The sequence below is a fragment of the Lonchura striata genome, chromosome 3 (genome assembly GCF_050655825.1).
Source record: "Lonchura striata isolate lonStrDom1 chromosome 3, ASM5065582v1, whole genome shotgun sequence".
Lineage (NCBI taxonomy): Eukaryota > Metazoa > Chordata > Aves > Passeriformes > Estrildidae > Lonchura > Lonchura striata.
Genome location: NC_140705.1, coordinates 89768303 through 89788129, shown reverse-complemented (window position 1 = coordinate 89788129; position 19827 = coordinate 89768303). Strand labels below are relative to the sequence as shown.

Below are 19827 nucleotides of genomic sequence, written 5' to 3'. Positions count from 1 at the left end.
CCAAGTCAGGTGACTGCTTGACCTGTGAACAGAAACAGCCAATTCTGATGGCTGTGATTCTGACAGTTTCAGTGAATACCTGTAATTGTCTGAAGATATTTGGCCATGGGAGTGTTACTGTTTGAAACAACCCCAGCATAGCTGTACACTAAATCACAGTAGATGCAAATGAAGGTTTCTATGACTCCCTCTTGATCTCTATAAATTTGAACACTTTACATTAAAAAATGGAGTTTTTCTGAATTAATGAAACAATAGTTTGTTATTTAAAAAATACCCCTATATTGGTAGCATTTGGACATTCATAAATTCCAACTATTAATAGGGTCACAAGTGTACTTTCTTTGCAAGTTGTTAAGGAATAATAGTTACTCTTTGTCACTTGAATTCTTCAGTTGGATTTCTGGTTATTAAAGTGACATTTCCATGTAGACCCATACATAGTTTTTGTATGCAATACATCAGTAAAAGAATATATTTCATGGGAAAACTCTATGCAAGGTCTTAGGCAAGGTCTTCTCCTCATGAATACTTTACAAAATAAAAATTACTGGAAGGAATTTCCTTCAAATTTTCACAAGAATTCCTATGAGCCAGCAGCAAAATTGAAAAATATCTTGCCAAAAAAATAAAAATGTTTCAGAAAATAGAGATAGAGGGGAAAAAAAGTAGAGTCATGTTTCAGTGCACACCAATATTAAAGGCTGGATTTAGGATTCCTCCGTGAGATCTGTTCTTAAAAACTAGGTTTGGCTCTTCTGTTAAAATACGATCTCAGCTTTGTGTTTCAAGCTTTGAACCTGGGAAGAGCTGACAGTGAGACTTGGAGACAGAATATTCTTTGCTTAGGAGTGACATACTGACCTTTTTGTGAAGGACTGAAGGTGTGGAGTTCATTCCCTTCTCTCTTTGCAGATGTTCCAGCGCTTGTGTATCCATGTGATCCAGAGGCTGAGGCCAGTGCATGCACACCTTTATCTGCAGCCAGGAATGGAAGACTGGTAAAATAAACCCCCTGCAAGCTTCTGTTGATTCCATGCATTGCTGCAGCTGCTTTTATTGATGAGTCACTCAAAACAGTCATGTAAAGCTGAAATAGTGCTAATTGTTCTTTGTTATTCTGCCCAAACTGCTCTGATTTATTTAAAAAACAGCAAAGAGCAGTGTCAAATAGTTTGAAACATTTGCTCCTTTAGAGTAGATTTTCAACATGGTCTTTTTTTTCCTGTCATTTGGACACTGCAAGTGTAATTCTCACTGCTCAGACTTGAGAATCCTACTGTGAATTGGATCTGAAGGCACAAAGGTAGAAGTTTTTATTTGTACATCCTATAAAAGAGTTTGGAGATCAGAGGTTAATCCTATAACTGAATCACGGGTTTTGTCAAAAAGGAGGAAGAGCCCTCTTGGATTCTCCTTTGTTCTGCTTATTATCGAGAAAACTGTCACTTTATCTCCAATTATGAAACACTTAAATTCTTTTTGATACATGATGAGAAGAAAAAAGTGGTTTTTCTTTCACCTCTTGTGTTAAAGTTGTTGACTGTGTTAATAAATTTTCCCCAGAGTGAAAATGGCAGTTAGTAACAACTATGCTGCCATATCAAAATTCATGAAGATACAATTTTCATGGCAAAAAGTAGAATTTAATTTGCTTTGGAAGCCTTGTGTCAGTGACTTGGTTTTGTTCAGTGACAAGGTCCAACCTTGAGCATATGTCTGAGGCTGAAATTCTCATTAATTAGCTGCATGAATCTAGTGAAAAGCAGATCTGTACTTTCCATTTTAGAAGTGGAATTTAGAGCTGTAAAAGGACCATATATGATGCAAAGTTAATGTTTAGAGTGTCTGAGGCCGAAGGTGGATGTTCTCTGCTTTGCCAGGATGCTCTTGTGCTCAGGAGGGTGCCTTGCCTTAGTTCCATAGCTGTAATTGCATTCCCATTAAATTCAACAAGCAAATCAAGAGGATGATTTTAAGTAGGAGATCCCCAATATTGTTATTCTGAGAGTTCTTTTCCTGAGCAGCATTTTGATTCACAACACTAATTTGATGAACTCTTCAGCATTTCAAGTGCCTGATGCTCTCTTAGGCTGGGCTGGTTGTTATCCAGGCTGTGGATAGGGGTGAGAGATCTTAGCAGGATAGAGCAGGAATTTTGGTGAATTCCTTTGTTTGGACTGGATCAGGATGACTTTGTGCTCTGTGTCCTGTGTGAAACACCCACCCTGGCTGTTGTTGTTGGTGCCAGCTCTGATGACATGGACGGGCCCGTGGAGGACATCGGGAGCCGCTCGTGCGTCACGCGCTTCGTGAAGACCCTGCTGTCCATCATGGAGCACGGTGTCAAACCCCACAGCAAGCACCTCACCGAGTACTTCGCCTTTCTCTATGAATTTGCTAAAATGGGAGAGGAGGAGGTGAGTATAGCCTTGGATTTGGGGAGTTGCTGGTGTCTGTGCACAAATGTGTTTTCAAGTAATCCCATCCCTGCATTTTTCAGAGCCAGTTCTTGCTCTCTCTGCAAGCCATATCCACAATGGTCCATTTCTACATGGGAACCAAAGGGCCTGAGAATGTAAGTTTGAGTATTTTATATAACAGGAGCTAATCTTTCCTGTTTTACATCTGTGATCGTTACTGCTGTGTGTCTTGAATCATGTTTCGGCTGTTACATTAAAATTGCTTCATTTCCACAATTTTTTTCAATGTTTAAGTGAATATAATATTTTAAAAAATATGTTGAATTGACTATTATTGTTTGGTATAGAAATAGGCACCGAGTAAAAGCAATTAAAGTTGCCCTTAATTTGATACTAATGATAATGCTATTAACAGTTGATTACTTATTCTTGTTGTACAACTTAGGTTCTTAAATGTACCTGCTTTTTTTGTTAAATAGACCGTATCTTCAGCCAGCCTACTTCTTGCATTTGTAAATACAATTTTGCTTGTGCAAAGTGAATGTTTCAATGTGAAAGTCAGTTAATTAGATGCTTACCTGGCTTAGTTCATGCAAGTTTATGAAGTTGTTTGCAACAAAGGACAGGGTAATGCAAAGGCCCTTTGATATGAAGGCAGAGAATGTCCACACAGAAGTTCTCTGTTTTTTCCTTAGCCCCAGGTGGAAGTGCTTTCTGAGGAAGAAGGGGAGGAAGAAGAGGAAGAGGAAGACATCCTTTCTTTAGCAGAAGAGAAATACAGGCCTGCTGCTCTTGAAAAGATGATTGCCCTGATTGCTCTTCTGGTGGAACAGTCTCGCTCGGAAAGGCAAGAACTTCTGAAAAAACAAGATCATTTTAGAATTTATAGTTCAGAAAGGAGTCAGAGATTTTATGGGTTTGTCTTGAGGGTTTTATTGTGGGCTTTTTTAACAGCGTTAATAAGCTTGTATGTGAGCCCATTATATTTTTAATAACTTGAAAAGGGACTCTCTTTGTTGACCACATGACAGACTTGGGTTAAATACTTGAACACATTCAATTACCCACATTTAGTTTTCTTTTTTTATCTCAGTCAAGTACAGCTCTTTTTTTTTTTGTTCAGTTTTACATCAACACCTTTATTGTCTCTTTTATATTGTGATACTGAAGAATATGAACTAACACTCAGTCCTGAATGTCTCCCTAACCATCATGATGTCTGAAGTAAAATGATCATTTTCTTCTGTATTTTAGGCATTTGACCTTGTCACAAAACGACATGGCAGCACTGACAGGAGGAAAGGTAATCAAGTTAAAAATTACTTCTATAGCCTCCAAACCCTTTGTAGTGTGTAGCTGTAGGCAGTGTACTGTATCTGCTTATTTGTTGCAGGGTTTCCCTTTTTTATTCCAACATATCCGTGATGGGATCAACATCAGGCAAACCTGCAACCTCATTTTCAGTTTGTGCCGCTACAACAATCGCCTTGCAGAGCACGTGAGTGGCAGGGACCTGTAGCTGTATATTGAAATCTCCTCTCATAAGTGTTATGGGGTAATGGTTATTATTTTAACTGAATAAACACACATCTAAGTGAGCTTTGTGTGTTTTCTTTTCAAGATTGTGTCCATGCTGTTCACATCTATAGCAAAGCTGACTCCTGAGGTATGTAAACACACCACCTGATTAGTAAATAATCCGTAGTCATATTTGCCTGGTTGAAGTCACAGAAATAATCCTTTGCTCATCAAAAATCTTGCATGGAAGATGGAAGTCTGGGCCATTGAATGAAGTCTAACTGCACTGTTTGTGAAGTTTTGCAGAAAAACAGAAATTTGCTGTGCCACTTAGGATGGAAGTTTTATTCAAATCAAATAACATTTCTAGATTCTCCACCTATATGAATTTATTTTAAAAAGTTGTCAACATTAAAGTATTGTGTGAAAGAATAAGTGGAGATAATTACTTATTATCAGAGTCTTCAAGATTTGGGACACTATTTTGCAGTTCTTTGCTGGCAAACACATTTCTCATTCAGAGTAAATTCCTGCCCTGGTATTAACAGAAATACTGAGAGTTCTAAATGGATTCCATATGCAAAATATATAATTATGGTTGTAAACCACTTCATTGAAACATTGTTAAAAGCTGCATGAGTCTTGGCAGTGTAAAACTTCAAAATGGGATGCTTTTGGGTAAACGTCCCAGGATCCATATTCCATGTTATATAAATACATAAAAATAATAACTTTTCTTAGCTAGTGATATAAACCAGGATAAATTTGTGAATTCTTCAGCAATTTGTTCAGCAATTCTTCATCTTGATTTGTTCTTTTTTCTGGAATAATATCTATATTTCCTGTAATAAATACATACATACATATATATATTTCCTCTAACTTCTCCTAGACTGATCCTGTCTCATATGATCCTGTTGCTTTGCACTGACTGTAACCAGTGGCTTAATTTATAGATATATGTGGATTAAATAGTACAGATTAAATAGTAAGGGATTAAAGTATTGTATTATAAATGTTCATGTCTGAAGTTCACAGAAATCTTAACAGTCATTGGGATTTTAAAAACATATTCTTTAAAAAAAGGGGGATGAAATGAAATAGATTAAATTGGATATTTTCCCCTTTTCTGCATTACAGGCAGCCAATCCTTTTTTCAAATTGCTCACCATGCTCATGGAATTTGCTGGTGGACCTCCAGGAATGCCACCCTTTGCTTCTTACATTCTGCAGAGGATATGGGAGGTACAATATGTAAAACAAAACATAAGCTAAATTGTCTTCCTCTTGTTGATTATTTATGTCTCTTTTGCATTTTGTTGTCATCCTTCCTGCATCAGACCATGATTTTTTAATTAACATTCCTCATCTGAGTAGACATTAAAATGTTCTGTTGTAACTTAATGTAGGGTTAATGGCTCTTCAGTTTCACTTCAAATTTTAGTTTAATGAGAAATTAATTGATTCATAATAAAGGCCTAGAATGCTTTTTCTAGACAAATTCCACATAGTTTTCTCAGTTATCCTTTTGCAAGGCCTGTAAAATGTTTCAACACCCATCATTTGGTTGTGGTTTTTTTTGACCTTCATGTACAGATTCCGTGAATATTCTTTTGACATTTTTGGATCTCCATAAAATGTCCATTAACACTTTTAATGCATAAAATGGTGCCAAACTGAGTCTGCTGGATAATTGCTGTGTGCAGGACCAGCCTTGCTTGTGTTTCCAAATGAGAGAGATTTTTTAACCAAGTTGGCACAGAGATTAATTCCTTCATCTGAGCCATAGATGAGCCATTAAAGCTTTCTCTTCACCTCCCTGCTCTCTGAGTTCCCAGTACAATTCACTGTCTTCATTCCTGGCTGAGAACAGCATGGCCAGCCTGGAGACTGCTGAGGACCAGCTCATTCCCTTTAATTCCCTTTAAAAAAATGGGGCTGGAGCACTGTGGGATGGGACATGGATTGCTGTTCCAAAGGGTTTCCTCCTGGTCAGGAGCAGCTGTAGGATCACAAGTGATGGATGAGCTGTAACTACTGCACCTCAGGTAAAAGGAATTAAAATGGCATATCTCAAGGGGCACAGTGACACCCAGCTGGTGACACAGGTCCAGGGATATAAATTGTGCAGGCAGGGCTGTGAGACCCAGCAGTGAATGCACAGACTTGGGGTGTGGAATCTACTTTCACAGGCTCTCTAGCTTCTGGAAGTCATTAAAAAGTGATTGAGCTCTGCAGACACTTGAGGAATTATTGTCTCTTTCTTGGACATTCCCTCCAGCCATTACCCAAGAAACTTGACAGAGAAATTTGTCATTTCTAAATAAAGGGAGGAGATTGTTCTTAAGGTGTTTATTTTTAAAATGAGATAAAAATTTTATAAGCAGAGTTATGGTCGTGTCAGCTGCTCATATTCTTCAGGTGGAGTAGGGGAACTGGGAACAGCTTCAGCAACCCTGTTCCTACCTCTGGTTCCTTAGGGTAAAATTCTTCTTGTTTGGGCATCTGGGCCTTGAGGTAAAAAGAAAGTAGTTTTTAAACTAACTAATAGAAGAACAATTACGTTTATTGGCCTCATGTCAACAGATTGCCAGCTACACAGAGCCAGAAAAGCAGAGGAAGCTTCATTTTCTCCTTATTCTCTCAAGGTTTGCTGGCTGCATAAGCAGTCATTGCCTTTGGAAAGGGCTGGATGAATTTATTCCTTGAAATTGTATATTCAATAAAAAATGCAATAGTTACCCTCAGCATGAAGCTGTATGAACATCTTTGCATACCATTTATATTCTTTTGATGTAATGTATAACAATATCGATTCAGTGTTAATGTTTTCTGTTACATATTTTTAAAAGATACTTGTTTATAAAGACCAAGTTATTCCATCTTAGTGCTTAGTATTTCAACTTCTAAATATCTCATAATATGCAGAAGGAATAGGCAGAGTAATTTCCTGAGCTTGGACTGAACTTTCAAAACTGTGAACAAGGTTCAGAAGCACAAACCAGTGAAATTTAATAAGTTTTTCCTGTGTGTGCAGAGCAGCTCAGTCTTGCAGGTGCTTTGATAGCCCTAAATGATTTTTAAAAGAAATGTTGAAAGTGATTTTAGGGCTTTCTAATACAATCAGTGCGTAGTAGGAATATCAATGTATTCCTTTTGATTTTTCCCCTCTCCTTCAGGTCATTGAGTACAACCCCTCGCAATGCCTGGACTGGCTGGCTGTGCAAACCCCTCGGAACAAACTCGCTCACAGCTGGGTCCTGCAGAACATGGAAAACTGGGTTGAACGTTTCCTCCTGGCACACAACTACCCTCGAGTGAGAACTTGTAAGTGGATTTTAATTGGAGAAATTTTGTCACCTGATGCAGTGAGTTGCATGCGCCTGTGTTTGCCTTTTCTTCCTTTTCCAATTGTTCTAGAATTGCTGGGTTTTAAAATCTTGGGATAACTGTGATGCCTTATGCAGAGTTGTTACCAGTTTTGATGAAAAAACTGTTTTCCTTTGGTACCTTGAATGATACATTGCTAGGTTCTTTATTTTAAGTGGTTAATCTGCAAGGTCCAGGAAAGCCTAAAGAGGGAAAAGAGGTAATTGCAGAGGCTGTCCATTGTGTCCATCATGTGGCTGTACAATAGGTGGGAGGAGTACATGTTGTTCTTCCACAGGAATCTCCAGCTAGTCCTTTGAACTTGTGGATCAAGGAGAAGCCTCCTGTGCTTTCTCCCATATTCCAGGGTATCCTGGCTCTCTGCTTTGTTCTGCTGGGAATCACACTGTCACATTGCCAGAGAACATTTTCAGCCTTCCCTGTGTCCATTTTTTTTTACAAAGGAGGCTCCACAGTACAGGCCACTGACCTTTAACACATTTCTGTGGCTGAGGGAGATGGGAAAACTGGAGGTACAGCTATGCAACAGGCTTCAGTTGTAAACATCTCTGAGGAGGTAATGACCTCTTGATTGAGCAATGGACAACTTCAGTCATGGAAAACCTGTGGGATGCATTGTGTGATGGGATCTGGCATCACATTCTGTGGTGGGATGCATTGTGTTAGCACAGGGAGAACCAGGCGGCAGACAGAGATGTAGGTAGCACATCCCAGCACCACTTTTAATGTGCTTTGTGCTACTCTTATCCACTTGGATTTTTTGTCTTGTGTGAACACAGTAATAGCAGATGCTATAAAATTCTTTGAAGTCTGTAAGTGGAACACGTGGTGCAGTTTAATTGCTGTTTACATGGCTATTAAGCAGGTATGTCACTGTCAAAGGTGTAACAAATCTGTTTTTATTTGAAGCTGCAGCCTATCTCTTGGTATCGCTTATTCCAAGCAATTCCTTCCGTCAGATGTTCCGATCGACCCGCTCTTTGCACATCCCCACACGGGACCTGCCCCTCAGCCCCGACACCACAGTAGTTCTGCACCAGGTCTACAATGTGCTCCTTGGCCTGCTCTCACGAGCCAAGCTCTACGTGGACGCTGCTGTGCACGGCACCACCAAACTGGTGCCCTACTTCAGTTTCATGACATACTGCTTGATCTCCAAAACTGAGAAGCTCATGTTCTCCACTTACTTCATGGACTTGTGGAACCTCTTCCAGCCAAAGCTCTCGGAGCCGGCCATTGCCACCAACCACAACAAGCAGGCCCTGCTGTCCTTCTGGTACAACGTGTGCGTGGACTGTCCCGAGAACGTGCGCCTTATTGTGCAGAACCCCGTGGTGACCAAGAACATTGCCTTCAATTACATCCTCGCGGACCACGATGACCAGGATGTGGTGCTCTTCAACCGTGGGATGCTGCCTGCCTACTACGGCATCCTGCGCCTGTGCTGCGAGCAGTCCCCTGCCTTCACCAGGCAGCTGGCTTCTCACCAGAACATCCAGTGGGCCTTCAAGAACCTCACCCCTCATGCCAGTCAGTACCCAGGAGTAAGTGACCGACACCGCCATGTGCCAGTCCATCGTTCGGTGTCCCTCTCGCCCAGTGTCTCTTGTAACTTAACACGCTCAGTGGTGAAAATATTGCATGTGGGTTTCCTGGTGGAAGTAATTTGCATCTTTCGATCCATTTGCTGGACTTTAGGGGAGGATAGGTTTGGCTTTTCCTTGCTGTGTAGCAGCTGAAGAGCAGTTGTTGTTTTCTGGGAGTGGGCACTGGTGTTTCCACTGTACAGTACTTCAGCCTAGCCATAAGAAGCAAGGAATAAGCTTTGATGGTGGTCCCTAGGAAGGAGATGGCAATTCCCAATTTCTTTGCTTTCAGCTTCTGGAATAGGGCCAAGATTTAGCCTGTAGCATTCCAGGGGAGGACAGCCTGGTTCCCCTTGGGAGCACCCAGGTACCTTTCGCAGACCTGGGAGTTGTGCTGTCATTACCACACAGTGACACCCAGCAGAGAGCAGGTGTTGGGTAGAGTAGGCTGTGTGTGATGGTCAAACAACAGGTGTACAGAGGCTGGAAGGGACAACAGGCCTGGGTTTGAATGATTACAGTTAATATAGCTTTGGGATCCTTTGTGGTGTGCAGGGACATAAAGAATATAATCACTGTGAAGAGGAGGAGGATGCAGGGAATCTTCCATATTTAGGTTCTGCCTAGAGCAGCTCACAGGGAAATTTTACATTGAACAGTCCCATTGCTCTCCTCGGTGGCATCTCCCCTCAGAAATCTCTCTTTGTCTTGTAAGGGACCTGAGTTACTCCACTGTGTTTAGTGTTTGCCAGGCATGCGGGACTGCAGCAGGGTTTGGCACAAGCAGCTTTTCAAATGTTTGGTCCCAGGGATGGGGATTTCAGATTGATTTGCACATATATAAGTGACACATGTACATTATGTACACAAAAGTGCAGCAGTGAGCTGTGCTCGTAGGAAGCAACAAGACATCTCATTAAATGTATTACTTTGAAAGAAAGTCTGAACCATACCATAGTGAGAGAGGTGACTGTAACCAAATATTTCTGTGTGTTTTAGGCAGTAGAAGAGCTGTTTAACCTCATGCAGCTGTTTGTAGCTCAGAGGTCAGACATGAGAGAAGAAGAGATAGAGGACATAAAGCAATTTAAGAAAACCACCATAAGCTGTTACCTGCGCTGCTTGGACGGACGCTCTTGTTGGACGACTCTCATAAGGTACAGCCCTGTGCTCATCCAGCAGCTCAGCTGGAATTCTGTCCTCAGCCTCCCACCACAAGAAGAGCTGGAGTTTCTGCTGCTCCTCTTGGCAGTTGTTACTTTGGAGCAGAAATGAGATGTAGAAATTGTGCCTGTGGGATAGTTTTACTGTATTGTGTCTTCAAAGAGTGTTTCATTTCTGGTGGTAGGAAGTACAGCTGAAAGTGCTGCTTGGGCATTCTCAGCAGAGCTATAAATTGCCTGTGCATGTAGGTCAAGGTTGGGGTTTTAAATGGAGCTGTTGGTGCACTGAAAGCCTTGTGGAAAGGACAGGCTGTGTTACCTGGAGGGGCTGTATGCACTCACCTGGCACTGACCTGTCACAGAGCACAGCTATGTTGTCACAAGTCATCTTTATGTTGAAAGAAACCATTCATTAGCATAACACTTACCTTTCATAATACTTTCATTAGCATAATACTTAGCTTTCTGTTCTGCTCTAAGCATAAAATATTCTGATAAAAATGTTTCCAGACATTTCAAAGACCAAACATATGCTTGACTGAATCTATTTAAATGTAGCTTAAATTTCTCTCTTTAAAAGTACATAATTTTCCACATTGTTGTAAGGGAAATATTTCTGTAAAGGTTACATATAAATTATTTTCTGTAACAAAAGGAGGTTGATGGCAGAGGCATTTTTAAATTAAAAAGGGGAGGAGAGGGGGTAATGACGAGAAGAATTATGTTATTTTGGGGTTTCTTTGTTCTTTTGTGATTATTTTCCAAAATAACAGCATAACAATTTTAAGCTTGGGATGCAATTTTCAGTGTTCTCAATGTTTGGATTTTTTTTTGTAGTGCCTTCAGAATATTATTAGAATCTGATGAAGACAGACTTCTTGTTGTGTTCAATAGAGGATTGATTCTGATGACTGAGGTAATTACTTTGTTATTTAATTATAGCAAACATCTCACCCTGCGACTTCCCCTGTCAGCTTTAATAAGATTTCTTTTTAGTACTAAAAAGATCAGGAAATTGTTTGTCTTCTTCGCAGGACAGAGGGAAAAAGCCACCTACAGATTATGCTGAGAAGAATAAATTTATGCCTTTTTGGTGTCATTCCCTTTATTACAGGTAGTTGAGAATGAATGGCTGAGTGCAGTCACACAGTTGTGAGTAGTTAAAAAGTGTCAAGACAACAGGTTAAAAACCAGAAATAACTTAAAGGGTACTCAGCTCCAGTTGTGGTTAATATTTCTGACCCTCCTTTGAGGCCCTCCTGAGACAATTCTCCTTTTCTTTCCTACCTGTTGTGCCTGTGTTTGCAAGGAGTGGTCTGAAACACAAATTCGATTTCTCTCTGATGGAACTAAACCTAAAATGCATTTCTGAAGAACATCTAATTGTTGTAAATGGGGATTTGATCTATGAGACCAGACCAGAATTTCAAAATTGAATGGAAAAAAATTAAATAATGCACCTCTGAAATTAATGCAGTTGGAATGTCAGGCCTCTACTCCCAGCACTTTCACTCTACAGATCCACATGTCCTGATGGGTGGAACATCTTGGATTCTATTCAGCACTCTTATGATTGAGGTGATGGATGAGAACCTGTGTTTATTAAAAGTACTGGCAGTGTTCCATGGGGCAGGATCCCTTTGAGAACAAGAATAAAAATTTGGACATGCTGGAGAAAGCATAAAAGCAAGATTCAGTTCATTCTTGGCATCTGTAGAATGGTGTATTCAGGAAAGATATTAAACTGGGAAAATCCATTGTGTAAAACAAGTGGCTCAGAGGTAATTGTGGCTGTGCAGGAAATGGGATTTTGGAATACGTTGCTGCAGGAGGAGGCAGCCAGCACAACTGGAAGTTGTCAGAAGGACTGGGAGCAAACATCTGTCAAAGATACTTAGTCTGCCTTTAGCCACGTGGCTGGACTGGATGATACTTTCAGGTTGATTCCAATCCCGTTTTTATATGGTTTATATAAAAAATTCTTTTAACTCGTTTTATGTCACTGATTTGCATGTTCTGGGAAGAAGTGTGATAGAAAGAGCTGGAATTACAGAAACAGCACAGTGCTATTTGAAAATTGAGTTTTCAGGAGCTTGTTATAAACACAAGCCTATAGAGTCATTAATTGTAGTTAATTACTCCAGCATATCTGTTCCTGTTTGTTATGAAAATATCTCCATCCAGTAAACTGGTTGTAAAAGGTCAGGCTATAAGGTAATCCATACATGAAATAGATATATATAAATAGATATATATAAAAAGAATTTGGTCTAGCTTAGTTGGCTCTCATCCATACTAACAATGGATAATTAAATTTGTGAAGAGCGTGTAATATGAAATGAACTCATCCTGTGTAAAGCATTGCTAGAAATTGAATTAAATTAATGCTGCTTTCCAGCTTGAGGTTAGCAGGCCTTATATTGTCACTTGTTGGCTGAAAGTGTTTTGCCTGGTGACAAAAAATTGCATTAAGGAGTTGTCACATCCAGGAAAGTTTTCCAGTTAAAGGTGGCCATGTGTCTTTTGTCTTCACTGTAATATAAAAAGGGCCTGGCAAGAGTTTGCATTCTAGGGACTGAGGCTACTGTTCCTTTATCTTTCAAATACCCCAGCTGATTAAATAGCTTCTCTTACATCCCATGCTAGAATTATTGCAGCTCGGAAATGAGTTGCTTTTCCTTCCCAATATGTCCATAAATCACAGATGGCCACAAGGTATAAAAGGAGAGGTAATTAATCTGATGTACAACCATATATCCTTCAGCAGCATTTTGAAAAATGACTGGCATCCATCTTAATCCTACCTTTTTTTCCCAAAATTCACATATCTGTGTGTCTTTGTGCACCTCTTGTATCACTTTGTCTGCTGGAAGTTTGGGATTACAGGGATATAAAAATACTGTGTCTCAGGTGACACTTTGTTCACTGGGTTGTAGATAAAGGTGTGAAAACTTGGTAATTATTTTGAGCTGGTAATACAAACCTTTTACCTGGAAAACAAATTATAAGAACTGTGTGATTGTATCCAGCACCTTATATTTTTTGAGTGTAGAATACCTTGTTTGAGCATAAAATAAATGTACATCTATCTGCAGGATAAAAAGAGGAATACTGACAAGTACCTTAGTTGGCAACATAATGTTTTGGCATTTTTTTTTCCTTCTTCCCAGTCCTTTAACACTTTGCACATGATGTACCATGAGGCCACAGCTTGCCATGTGACTGGAGACCTGGTAGAGCTTCTGTCCATTTTCCTTTCGGTTCTGAAATCCACACGTCCATATCTGCAAAGAAAAGGTTTGATTATAACTCTTTAAAGGATTATGCCTCTTGTTTCTAAATTAATTTTCTTCACCCAAACCCTAGTGTTTTTTTCTTGCTTACTAGCTGTTTTTTAAGATTTGCTGTACAGTAGAATATGTGTCTGTTAATGGATATTAAGTTGTTACTTATTAAATTTCTTATTGACTTAATACAAAACTAGATTTCATAAATTTAGCAGCAGTAGACCAGTGAGATTTAACAAATTCCTAGATGGATTAAGACCATGATAGAGGAAAAAGACACTCCTCAGCAGTAAAATTTTGTGCTTTTTTTAATGAGCTTTTGAGACATGAGCTAAGCAGCCTCCTGGGATGTTCGCATTGCAGATGTGAAGCAAGCTCTCATTCAATGGCAGGAGCGGATTGAATTTGCCCATAAGCTCTTAACTCTGCTCAATTCCTACAGTCCTCCAGAGCTTAGAAACGCCTGCATTGGTAAGTCTTGGCCAAGCAGGACCTGTCCTGCACAGGCCCCTGCTGTGAGATGGAAATGCCACTTACACAAGTGCTCTGCTAGAAATGGGAAGTTGGGGTTGTTGGTGTGGTATTGTCAGTACTGCTGTTCTTACTCTAGAGAGCTCTGGGTTTGTCAGCTTGCATTGAATATTCCTGTGGTCAGTTAAGGCATGCAGACTGGGGGCACAGAAAATCACAAGTCACTTTGTGAGACTGATTTGCCACCTGATAAGGGACATGACTGAGGAGTAGCTCCTTAGTTAGGTGCCATTGAGTTTAAATCTGACATTAAAATTCAAACATGAACTAAAGCTCCCCTCAGAAAGAAGCGTGGAGACCAAGTTATTCTGAGAAACAGAATAACTTTTCCTGTTCATTTTTATGATTCAGTACTGTGAACTGCAGTAGTGGAGCTAAAGCATAAATAGCTTGTAGAGTGGAATGTATTTGCTTTTTAAAGTGTAGACACAGATAATACATACAAATGTCCCTCTTGCATTAGCAGAACTATTTCAGAAAGGTCCAGGTTTTTTCTAGTTTAGTCAACTTTTAATATTATTTAATGGATTGCTGGTAAAGGCCTAACATTGTGTCCAAGAACCCTTTTTGTGTGTGATTTGTATGCATTTCCCCCTATTTTGAGTATTTTCTTGTTCTCCTCCTGACTGCTGCTGGTTGCCATTTTCCAGGCGTCAAACCTGCTCTATTAAAGAAGAAGCAAAGAGGATAATTTGGCAGAGGTTCTTTTTCTCCAAGCTGGCCCCTCCCTGGTGGTTGGTTGCAGCACTGATCAGGGTCTCTCCCAGGGGCAGAGGTGAAGGGAGTTGGGACGGAGTCAGGGGTGTCACTCAGGTGTTGCTCATGGCGGAGCTGTAGCAAAAGAGATACGAGAGTTTGCAAATATATGAGCCTTAAGTTAAACTGTTTGCTGTTAAGAAATAACAATTTATAATAGCAAAAACAACTTTTTGTTTGTAGATGTCCTCAAGGAGCTTGTACTTTTAAGTCCTCATGATTTCCTACATACTCTGGTTCCATTTCTACAGCACAATCATTGTACATACCACCACAGTAATATCCCAAGTAGGTATTTCAGTGATTGTCTTTTGAAGTTCTCTTACACTATTATTACTCTATCGTGTTCCTTGCTGTCAAATATTGACCTTTTTAATATATCCCTATTTTATCCAAACTTACACTACAGTGTCTCTTGGACCTTATTTTCCATGTCGTGAAAATTTGAAATTAATAGGGGGGAAAAGCAATATTCGTCCTCCACGTCCCGAACTCAACATGTGCCTCTTGCCCACCATGGTGGAAGCCAGCAAGGTATGTAAACAAATGGTCCTATGAAGAATTATTTCTCTGTTGTTTTCCCATTTTTATAAAAGTATTGGCAGAATCCAGTAGCTCAATGCATTTACCTTTTCTTTGTAAGCAAAGCATAATTCTTCTTCAAGATGTGTTGTCCTCATATACTCCATTCTAGATGTGCACTTCAGAAGCACCATTTCCCTGCCCTTGGGGATACACAGCTTCATACTGCAGACACCATAAGGGTTTGGGCCTTGTGGTAGGAAAAAAAACCCATAGCACACAGTCTGGTAATTTCCCACTCTGTCTGTGGCGTTTATAAAGGAAATTGAGGCACCACCCAGGGATTATCTAGATGGGTTTTCACACTATTTTAAGATTTATTTCCAGACAGCCAAGGAGATCCTTCAGGTTCCATTAGAGTCCATTCAGCTGGGGCTGAGGCATAATCTGCTACTTGTTTGGGTAAAATCCAGTGCCTGATTTGTCATAAAGGGCTCTAAGTCTTTTCACTTCCCATTTTCCCTTCTGTGGGCTTCCTGATGGGATGCCAGCTTTGGTGGGGCTACTCCATAGTGACTTGCCACATCCCGTTGTTACAGCTGCAGCAACGGTGGGATTCAGCTCACATTACTTTGCCTATCTAAAAGGTCAGCATCCAGCTCTTCCTGGGGCTCCTGGCCATAAATAACTACCCTGGGAAGGAGACAAAGAGCTCCCCTCCTTCCTGTCCCAGGCACCCAAGTGTGGATGAGGCTCCCTCTCCACACAGTGCAGTGAACACCAGTGACTAGATTTTAGATAGCTAAAGTCAGGTCAGGTGAATCCCACCCGAAAAGGAATATGTATGGACAATCATTTGAAGCAGGAGAACTGGTTACTTGCTGTCCGGTAACTGCGGTTCTTCAAGATGCTTTGTCCACACAGATTCTGTGCTCCTCTTGCTGTGCTAATTCCGAGTCCTGTCCTAGGGGATTCTTACGGGTGAAGGAATTGAGTGGTGGTTGAAGCCGCCATACCCCTTGTGCCCTCAGGTACAGTGGTCGCAAGGACACACTGGTTGCAGGCACAGCCCCAGTGGACACAGCTATTCAGAAAGAATCCAATCTCCTGCACATGGGGCCTATGTGCACGTAGATGGGAATCTGTGTGGGCAACACATTTCGAAGAAGCACGGTTACTGTAGGGTAAGTAACCCTTCTTTTTTAAAGCTTTCAGAATGATGCTGTGTCTATTTGTGCACCATCAAATTGACTGCATAATCCAAGTGTTTGAAAAGATGGTAGAGAGCCAGAAACTGCCTCTAGTGGGTTTCCCCATGGTGCATCCAGAAGTGACACTACATTATGTAAATACCTGGACTTAAAAACTTGTCATGTTACATGACAGTATTTCACCCTTTTATAGTGAATTCCTAATACATTAGGAAGGAGAATATTTTTAAACCTCTAGACCCACATCCACAGTCACATTGCCCTGTGGGTTTGCATGCTTGTTTTTCATTCACTTGCTTTGTATAAGGTTGCATTTTTTGCTTGAGCTGTAGAGATTTCCTCTTGGCTCTCTGTGGCCATTCCTCTGGCTGATGCCATTTTAAGTTTATATATGTCCGAAATATTACAGTATTGACATATGTGTATCACTGGGTTTGGGACATTCATTAAAATTCTGCTCTGAAGCTCAGTCTTGAGAAAATTCTGATTTCTACAGATGACAACTGACAAGCTATGATTTAAAAAGCTGTAGTGTGTATATATTTATCTGTATGTGATACAAAGTTACTGCGTTCTTTTCTTGTCCTCGTCAAGCCATGGTGTTTGCACAGCTTTGCACCCTCTGGGTGTTGGCTCAGAACCCTCCAAGAAGTGATTTTCCTGGCAGGGAATTGCATTTGCCATCCCTCCTCCTATCACACCCTGGTGCTTGTGAAGGGCTGGGTGCGGAGGCACCTGGAGACTCCCAGTGTTCTCCTGTAGTCCAGGATGAAACATGCAGAGCAAGTGATAGGCAGGGAGATGCTCAGGGCAGTCTGGGAGCTGTGGCTTTTGGTCAAATGAGGCTCTCTTAAATCTTCAGGGCAAAGACGATGTTTATGACCGGATGCTGCTGGACTATTTCTTCTCCTACCACCAGTTCATCCACCTCCTGTGTCGAGTTGCAATCAACTGTGAAAAGTTTACTGAAACTTTAGTGAAAATGAGTAAGTATCAAGGTGAAACAGCCAAAGGATTTTTTTCCTGTGATAGCTTGAGTCCTTCTGCACTGAGTTTTAGATTCAGAGTTTTTAAGGAATAGCAGAGCTTGTGAAACTTGTTGTGTTTTGGGTGTTATTTTTATCCACAAAGCTGTTAATCTGTGTATAAGAAAGTGCAGCTTTACCCACATGACTGAAATGTTTCAGGCTGTCTGGAGAAGAGCTAAGGTAACCACTGAGAATTCAGTCTTATTGTACATTTAGAGTTTAATACAGGACTTATTAAGGCTATCTCTGGGTGATTGGCAGTTTAAATGGCTTTGAATCAGATCCTGAATACTCAGCATCTCAGCAATGGCAATTAATTGACAATATTTTGTGTTCCCACACAATCTTGAGGGTGAGTTCCTCAGTATGCATGGACCTCAGTGTCACACCAATAATGCCATCTAAAGAGCAATGAGAGAATGTCCTTTTATCCCCTGAATCACCCATCTGCTGTTGTTTGTCTCACTTCTCCAATGTATTTATTAAACAGATTGGAAAAACCTTATGGACACTGCAGCTTTCTGATCATAGAAAATGCTTGGAATGTGATCCTATAAAATTACAGGGTGCTGTGGCACTGCTTTTCTGAGGAATTTGCTTGTCTCCCACAAAGTTCTCCCAAACTGACTTCTTCCCTCATGCCACTGCAGGTGTCCTGGTTGCTTATGAAGGTTTGCCACTTCACCTTGCGCTCTTCCCCAAACTCTGGACTGAGCTTTGCCAGACTCAGGTAAGAGTCAGAACCAACAGAATGGAAACACAGGCAAAACACACTGAATATGGAAGAAAGAACCCACAACTGTAGCTGGTGGGTGGTGTTTAATAAAATACTCTGTGTTACTGCTGAGAAGCCCTGCTAAATCAAATATAAAAATCTGGAAGATTCTGATTGCTCCCTGTACATCCTGCAAAAGCTTAACACAGCAACTCCCCCCAGTAACAGTGGTGGGTGTCCAGAGAGCACCTCATCCTGCCTCTGAAATGCCAGCTTTTTATGTAGCACAAACACTGGGATGATGAAGGAAGAATGAAATGTCAAAGTCTGGGTATGATTATAGAGGACCCTGTGGTTGCCTCACAGATCAGGAGACTTTGTCCCTTCCCATCCACACTGGTGGGGATAAACTGGTCTTTCTTGGGAAGGAGCTGCATCACAGGAAAATGGGAAATAAGAATTGTCAGTAATTGATTTGTACCATTTACTGGCATCTGATAGACCCGAGCTATTTCTCAGTGGGCCTGGCCTGCAGTTCCAGTGCTGACTCTGCCATCTTCTCTCTCCTTGCCAGTCTCCGATGTCCAAGAACTGTGTGAAGCTCCTCTGTGAAGATCCAGTTTTTGCAGAATATATCAAATGTATTCTGATGGATGAAAGGACCTTTCTTAACAACAACATTGTCTACACCTTTCTGACTCATTTTCTCCTCAAGGTATGTGGTCTTTTAGCCATAATTTTTACTCTAAGGAATGCAGGCACTGATGCTGCTTCCTTTTCCTATTCTGCTTTCACAGTTCCAATTTTTTGTGGCTTTTAAAAAAAGAATTTGTTTCCACAGGTGCAAGGACAGGTATTTTCTGAAGCAAACTGTGCCAACTTAATCAACACTCTAATTACAAACCTAATAAATCAGTATCAAAGCCTAGAATCTGACTTGAGCAACCAGAGATTTGAAATTTCCAAAGCAAGCTCTACATTAAATGGGGTGAGTCTTTTCTAATGAACATGAGGCAACTCATTTCCTACAGAAATTCCTCAGTGCCCTGTGCCACGTGTTAGGTACTCCTTGCCTCACCTCCTCACCTGAGCTCCTTGCGGGGGCCATGGGAAGTTGGGAGTATTAACCTGTGGGGAGCAAAGTGTTAACAAGTGCAGGAGCATTAATGGTAGGAGTGCTGTAACCCAGCATGGTTTTGTCTCAGCATGGCACTGTCACCTCCAGGACAGATCTGTGTCCAGGTCAGTAGATAGTGAGTGGGGAGTCTCAGTGGTGTGAGCAGCTATAGAATGGGATCTTTGGGCTGCTCAGAACATGAACAGCATCTCCTCATTGCACAGTCTCTGTGTGCAAGATTCATCAAACAACAGTTTGAAATAAGCCTTTAGTTTGTTTCTCTATTTCCAGGACCTCCGAGCACTTGCCTTGCTGCTTTCGGTGCACACTCCCAAACAGCTCAACTCTGCCCTGATTCCAACTTTACAAGAGCTTTTAAACAAATGTAGAGCTTGTCAGCAACAGAGGAACTCACTACAAGAGCAAGAAGCCAAAGAAAGAAAAACTAAAGGTTTGGTGTTGCATTAATGAACCTTTTATCAAATTAATGTAATACGTTATTTTGTCCCTCCAGGGTGGGACATTCCTTGTCTCCAAATCCCAGTAGTACACAAATATCTCATTTTATCGTGGAGCTAAA

The 19827-nt window shown here is 40.8% G+C and overlaps 1 protein-coding gene across 10 annotated transcripts in view; it reads left to right on the top strand.

Moving 5' to 3' along the window:
• USP34 (ubiquitin specific peptidase 34) overlaps nucleotides 1-19827 on the top strand; it is a 115664-nt gene that overhangs the window by 90150 nt on the left and 5687 nt on the right. For 5 of the 10 annotated variants that reach the window (XM_085576967.1, XM_085576968.1, XM_077781982.2 and 2 more), the window contains exons 59-80: nucleotides 916-1001; nucleotides 2252-2420; nucleotides 2504-2578; nucleotides 3119-3270; nucleotides 3678-3726; nucleotides 3817-3921; nucleotides 4045-4089; nucleotides 5082-5186; nucleotides 7121-7268; nucleotides 8241-8875; nucleotides 9917-10074; nucleotides 10918-10996; nucleotides 13251-13377; nucleotides 13731-13838; nucleotides 14838-14942; nucleotides 15064-15188; nucleotides 16208-16360; nucleotides 17250-17373; nucleotides 18066-18145; nucleotides 18705-18845; nucleotides 18972-19118; nucleotides 19539-19698. In XM_085576967.1, the coding sequence (XP_085433093.1) occupies nucleotides 916-1001; nucleotides 2252-2420; nucleotides 2504-2578; nucleotides 3119-3270; nucleotides 3678-3726; nucleotides 3817-3921; nucleotides 4045-4089; nucleotides 5082-5186; nucleotides 7121-7268; nucleotides 8241-8875; nucleotides 9917-10074; nucleotides 10918-10996; nucleotides 13251-13377; nucleotides 13731-13838; nucleotides 14838-14942; nucleotides 15064-15188; nucleotides 16208-16360; nucleotides 17250-17373; nucleotides 18066-18145; nucleotides 18705-18845; nucleotides 18972-19118; nucleotides 19539-19698 (3076 nt within the window). The remainder of the gene's footprint in view (nucleotides 1-915; nucleotides 1002-2251; nucleotides 2421-2503; nucleotides 2579-3118; nucleotides 3271-3677; nucleotides 3727-3816; nucleotides 3922-4044; nucleotides 4090-5081; nucleotides 5187-7120; nucleotides 7269-8240; nucleotides 8876-9916; nucleotides 10075-10917; nucleotides 10997-13250; nucleotides 13378-13730; nucleotides 13839-14837; nucleotides 14943-15063; nucleotides 15189-16207; nucleotides 16361-17249; nucleotides 17374-18065; nucleotides 18146-18704; nucleotides 18846-18971; nucleotides 19119-19538; nucleotides 19699-19827) is intronic. The other 5 variants (XM_021527497.3, XM_021527496.3, XM_085576971.1 and 2 more) reach the window with 3 other exon arrangements.